General features: G+C 41.7%; 1 protein-coding gene across 4 annotated transcripts in view; it reads right to left on the bottom strand.

The window, feature by feature from the left end:
- Positions 1–5,136, bottom strand: part of CPM (carboxypeptidase M) — a 136,509-nt gene extending 131,373 nt beyond the window's left edge. Inside the window, exon 1 of one of the 4 annotated variants that reach the window (XM_073620066.1) lies at positions 5,002–5,136. In XM_073620066.1, the coding sequence (XP_073476167.1) occupies positions 5,002–5,010 (9 nt within the window). In that variant the 5' untranslated portion in view covers positions 5,011–5,136. The remainder of the gene's footprint in view (positions 1–5,001) is intronic. The other 3 variants (XM_073620067.1, XM_073620068.1, XM_073620069.1) reach the window with 3 other exon arrangements.
- Positions 5,137–6,507: the final 1,371 nt, after the last annotated feature.

Genomic DNA, 6,507 nt, shown 5'->3' on the forward strand with positions numbered 1-6,507 from the left:
ACGGGCATCTTTGCGTCTGCTGCCAGAATTAAAGATCTTAGTCATTTAGGAGAAGCCTTGTATTTTTAATAATGAATAAAAGACTTCCTCTGATTGTCTGACATGGAGAGGCAGGCTGATAATGACACGATTTCCAACTCATTCAATCAGAGGAAGCTTTCTATTCACTGATAAAAATACAAGGCTTCTCTTGAATGTTGGAGAATAACTCAGCCCGACTCTCTTTAATTCTGGCAGCAGATGGGAAGTCGCCTGTACTGCTGCCGGAACTCAGCACCACCTACTGTATGTAACTAACACTACTACAGTCTATTACAGTGCACACAGCAAAAGCATTGTTTAGTAATGGATATAGTTTGTTTTTGGCCACCTTGGCCCAAACAAAGTATTTAAAGCAAAAACTGGAATTCTACTCTAATGCCCCGTACACACGGTCGGACTTTGTTCGGACATTCCGACAACAAAATCCATGGATTTTTTCCGACGGATGTTGGCTCAAACTTGTCTTGCATACACACGGTCACACAAAGTTGTCGGAAAATCCGATCGTTCTGAACGCGGTGACGTAAAACACGTACGTCGGGACTATAAACAGGGCAGTGGCCAATAGCTTTCATCTCTTTATTTATTCTGAGCATGCGTGGCACTTTGTCCGTCGGATTTGTGTACACACGATCGGAATTTCCGACAACGGATTTTGTTGTCGGAAAATTTTATCTCCTGCTCTCCAACTTTGTGTGTCGGAAAATCCAATGGAAAATGTCCGATGGAGGCCACACACAGTCGGAATTTCCGACAACACGCTCCGATCGGACATTTTCCATCGGAAAATCCAACCGTGTGTACGGGGCATAAGGCTGGGTTCACACTGGTACCACAAACGCTCCGGAATTGGAAGCACATGTCGTATGACGCGCATAAATCAGTGGTTCCCTATGAGAGCCGTCTTAACTGGTCCAACTTTGAAAACGGTTCGTGCACTACTTTGTGTCTGCCTTTAATCCTGATTTAGCCCATTTAATATCATTGAAGTCGGATTAAATTCGTATCATCATTTTAACTGATCCGACTTTGACATGCGACTTGTGCGCTGAGGATCTTGAAGGAGAATCCCCGCCAATTAAAAAAACGGCATAAAGTCCCCCTCCAAGACCATACGGCGTGGGGCCCCCCCAAAAGAAACGGCATGGGGTCCCCCCAAAATCTATACCAGACCCTTATCCAAGCATGCAGCTCGGCAGGTCAAGAAAGGGAGTGGGGACGAACGAGCGTTCCCCACCCCTCCTGGACCATACCAGGCCACATGCCCTCAACATGGGGACAGGCCCTCAGATCCCAGCCACCCAACCTATGTGATTGAGTATGGGGTACATTGTACCCCTACCCATTCACCTAAAAATAAATGTCAAAAATAAAAACAGTACACAGGTTTTTGACAAAGTAATTTATTAAAACAGTTCCGGCATCTCTTCTCCTTAAGATTTCTTCTCCCTCTGGCGATGTCTTCATCCTCCCGTTCTTCTCCCTCCGCTGATGTCTTCTTCCGCTGGCGGTTTTCCTCTGTCCGCTGTCTTCTCCTTCTGCCGGTTCTCCTCTCTCTCTGCTGTCTTCTCCCTCTGTTCTTCCTTCGATGTTCTCTCGACGCTCTCTCCCGCTGTAATGCTAGGTCCGCCATGGTCCATTACTTATAAAACCATAGGGCGTGCCCACCCCGTGACCTCATCCGGAGGCCCCGCGCACTTGTGACGTCATTGCCCGGGGCATGATGGACGATGACATCACAAGAGGGCGGGGCCTCCGGGTGACATCAGCGGATGGCCATGCCCCATCACCCTATAAATAATGGCACACAGCGGATCTAGCAGTAGAGAGTATCGAGAGAGCATCGGAGGAAGAACAGAGGGAGAAGATAGAGGGAGAAGACAGCGGAGAGAGGAGAACCAGCAGAGGGAGAAGACAGAGGAGAGAGGAGAACCGGTAGCGGAAGAAGACATCAGCGGAGTGAGAAGAACCGGAGGATGAAGACATCGCCGGAGGGAGCAGAAATCGGAAGGAGAAGAGACGCCAGAGCTGCTTTAATAGATTACTTTGTCAAAAACCTGTGTGCTTTTTTTATTTTTGACACTTTTTTTTAGCTGAATGGGTAGGGGTACCCCATACTCTTTCACATAGGGTGGGGCAGTCAGCAGCTCTCTGCTTAGGGAGCTCTGAGAACGGAGCGATCAGCAGTGTTTGATCGCTCGGTTCTCAGTGCTAGAGGTGCCAGGGGACAGATGCAGCATTAGACCAATGCTTGGAGAGGGCAACTGCCCTTTGCAAAGTGAACAGTCTATTGGCCTTTAGTAAATCAACTCTACTGCGTTCAGAACACAATAATTACTGCTAGCAACTATCATAACTGCTAGAAATAATCGCAAATCTGACAGGCTGGTTGTACCCAAATTGATCGATCAACTTGGGAACATTCAGCCTGCCCATACATGGTTTGAATCTTGGCCAGTTTAGCAGGGATTCTAAAATGTCTATGGCCGGCTCACTCTCTCCCAAACTACAATTGGCTTTAGATATGTTTTAAGTACATAAGATAAGGACATTTGCTTACATATAAGGAATTATGTATAAAGAATAAAAAGGCAAGCTGAAAGAGAAGACTGAGGGATTTCATATAGCACACACTCCATCAGCATAAAGCAAGAGCTGAATAACAAACAGGATCAACAGAAGTAAGCCTTTAAACACAACCATAAAGCGTCTAACATTATGGCCAAACACATAACAATACAATTGTTTCACATATTAATCGTTTTATTAACAGAATGGTATTTTTCAGGAAATCAAAGTGCTAAATGTATGGATTGATCAATAAATAAATGATCATTTCATTTTCATGAGAAAAGAAAAAAGATAGTCCTGGTAGAAAATCTAACTGAATTCGACCAAACAGATAATCAAATGTAACAATTGTTTTCAAGGGAAATATTGTTTAAAATGACAGAATACACAATCAGCCCAGCTATTATTGTTACGTGTATAGACAGTGCTAGACCAGGAATCTTTTGCTATCCGTGTGAAAAATACATTATTTAGGATAGCTGTACAATAAATATAATATTCATGTCTGTTCAATAAGCCACAGCGTTAAGCATGATTGGGACAGCTTTTATTGTTATGTGTATGGCCATTATGTTGCTACATATGTAAAATATTAATTCTTTTAGATAGCTGTAAACAAATACATAAAACATAATATATGAATAAAGTATTCTGATATAGCGCAAAGTACAGTAACTGGTAGCAGCCTGCCAGTAATCTTTTAGAGCTCATTCAGATCGTTCCTCTAAGAGCATTTGATAGGCAGTGAGGAGGAAATAGAACGCCTCCTCTGCTTTAACATCCTGAACCCCACACTAGCGTGCTACAATGCATGCGGTTGCGGAACTCTTGCAGAGCAGCCCCATTTACTTGAATGACAGGGGGTACAATTTTTTCCACATGTGTACATGCTCTGCTACTGCCTCTGCAGCTAAAGGGGGTGGCTGTTGAAGGGGGGGGGGGGGGGGGGCAGTAAAAACATGGCAAGAACAAGATCTTAGTTAACTGACTTTTCAGTAAACAGAAATCTGTCAGTTTCTATCTTAATGGCGGCCACATAAGCTTCTATAAATGATGGATTCATTTTCTAACCTCTTCTGATAGGACTAATTTTAAATCTATAGTCAGCAACCCATTTAATCACACATGGGGAGGTGGATTTTAATCAATAGTTACCTTGAAACTTGTGATCAGGAATTATTTATTACATGTCTGTTTCCACCATGTAATCTCATAATCTGATTAATCAAAAGATGATCATATTCCTGAACAAAGTATTCGGCCAGGGTAGGAAATGATCAATCATTCTGCATCAATCAGCAGCACTGAGATGTGCTGCTGATTGATGCAGAATGATTGATCATTTTCCACCCCGGCCGATCAATTCAAAATTGGGAAGTTATGGCTTTTCAATTGTTTGCAGCTTTGATTCTTTTGATCGTAATACACATGAATTGGATATGTGTGGCAACCATTAGACATACAGGAGAAAAATAGGAAAACAGTTGATTTTTTTTTAAATTACATGACTTATTAAAACCCCCCAAAAAAACATTAAAAGGTATTCTATCCAAGACACCATCAGGAAACTACGCATCATATATAATATGATTATTATTATTATTATTATACAGGATTTATGTAGCACCAACAGTTAGCGCTTTACAGCATGAGGGCAGACAGTACATTTACAATGCAAGAGGAATCAGAGGGCCCTGCTTGATATATATTAGCATATATACTGTATAATATGATATATAAAAAAATATTATATATATATATATATATATATATATATATTCTACATCTGCATTTTTTCCACTGAAGACTTCTAAATGAATTTTGGCCCTACTCGATATATATTATCATATATTCTGTATAATATGATATATAAAATTTTATATATATATATATATATATATATATATATATATATATAAATATAACAATTAATATATATATATTAATACTACATCTGCATTTTTTACACTGAAGACTTCTAAATGGATTTTGGCCCTGCTCGATATATATTATCATATATACTGTATAATATGATATATATTATATACTGTTTATTATTTATATATATATATATATATATATATATATATATATATATATATATATATATATATATATATGTAATACATCTGCATTTTTTCCACTGAAGAGGTCTAAATGGATTTTGAAATAAATAAATACATTTTCCTAAGCAATGTCTATGTTAGGACACAGGGAAGTCAGAAAAGATTCTTCTAATAGAGATCTCGTAGACATTGTACATACACATGTACTTTTGCCCAGCCATGTAAAGGAAATGAAAGAAGAAATGACAGTGTAGAAGGAAAACAAAGTGTTTCCTCGAAAGTTGGGAGAGATGAATGTCCAGCAGTGAGAGGTGATCATTACCCAGTTCATGATCCTGAGCAGACAGCGATACTCTCCCACAACTTGGTGTCGGTGATCCCAGGCTCACACACACTGCACTGCTTTCCTCCTCTCTGCTCAACTTATGTGCCCCCCGATCGTACCCACCCCTCGCCTGACACTCTTCTCGGAACCCAAAGGGGGCGCCACCTAGTGACAGTTCTACAGCTTGCCGCGACAAGTCAGCCCCACTCCGAACTGGCAGCAGATACAAGAGGCTATTGTGAGGCGGGAGGGGGTGGGTGGATCGCACATCCAGGAACTCCTCACAGCTTACTGTCATGTAATGTATGCCTGGACTTGTACAGGAGAAGAGGAGGCGTTCATGCATGTTGATGGAAAGGCATGTACATTGTCTAATCAGTGCTGTCCACTCACTGACAGTGTACAGGAAGTGTATACTTCTATCTGCTCTGTACACTGCTCCAGGACTGGAGACATTGGATGGAGGGACACTTACCTGCCTGCACTCACCCACATCAGCTTCATATTTGGAGACATTGGGCCTGATTTACTAAAAGCAAATATGCTTTTCACTTTAGAAGGAAATTTGCTGACTTCCGTCATCCAATCACGTGCAAGCAAAAAGTATATTATTTTTATGTTCCTTGAACGTGATTGGGTATTCTTTGCACCTCAGTGAATTTTCACTAAGATAAGGAAAAATTCCCTTACAAAGTGAATTTCCTATTTTCCCTTATTAACGTGATAGTAAACTCTATTCCAAAGCGGAGTTCCACACGCTTTTTCGTTTATTAACCACTTGTCGCCTGTCATATAGCAAAATGACGGCGGCAAAGTGGTTGTGATATCCTGACCGGAAGTCATACGGCATGATCAGGATAACACAGCTGGCAGTCTGAAACAACGCAACTCTGATCGTGGTATGGCTTCTTACCATGTGATTAGTTGTGACCAATCACAGCTGATCATCGCGTGAACCAGGAAGTGCCCGGCGGCTCTCCCTGTCGGGGGGGGGGGGGGGGGGGTCTGTGCTGATAATCAGCACATTGTGCCCACAAAAGTGCCAATCAGTGCCCATCAAAGTGCCAATCAGTGCCACTCAGTAATGCCTGTCAGTAGCTCCTCTTTAGTGCTGCCTATCCAGTGCCACCTACCAGTGCCCATCAGTGCCTCCTATCATTGCCATCAGTGCCGCCTATCAGTGCCCATCAGTTTTTTTTTTTAATTGTCACTTTTTTGTTCATAGCATAAAAATTAAAAACCGCAGAGGTGATTAAATACCACCAAAAGAAAGCTCTATTTGTGGCAAGAAAATGATAAAAATTTAGTTTGGGTACAGTGTTGCATGACTGGGCAATTGTCATTCAAAGTGCGACAGCGCTGAAAGCTAAAAATTGTCCTGGGCAGGAAAGGGGGAAAGTGCCCGGTATGGAAGTGGTTAAAAGTCAGCAGCTACAAAAAAGTGTAGCTGCTGACTATTAATAAACAGACACTTACCTGTACCACGGTCCAGCGATGTGGGCC

The sequence above is a fragment of the Aquarana catesbeiana genome, linkage group LG03 (genome assembly GCF_042186555.1).
Source record: "Aquarana catesbeiana isolate 2022-GZ linkage group LG03, ASM4218655v1, whole genome shotgun sequence".
Taxonomy (NCBI): domain Eukaryota; kingdom Metazoa; phylum Chordata; class Amphibia; order Anura; family Ranidae; genus Aquarana; species Aquarana catesbeiana.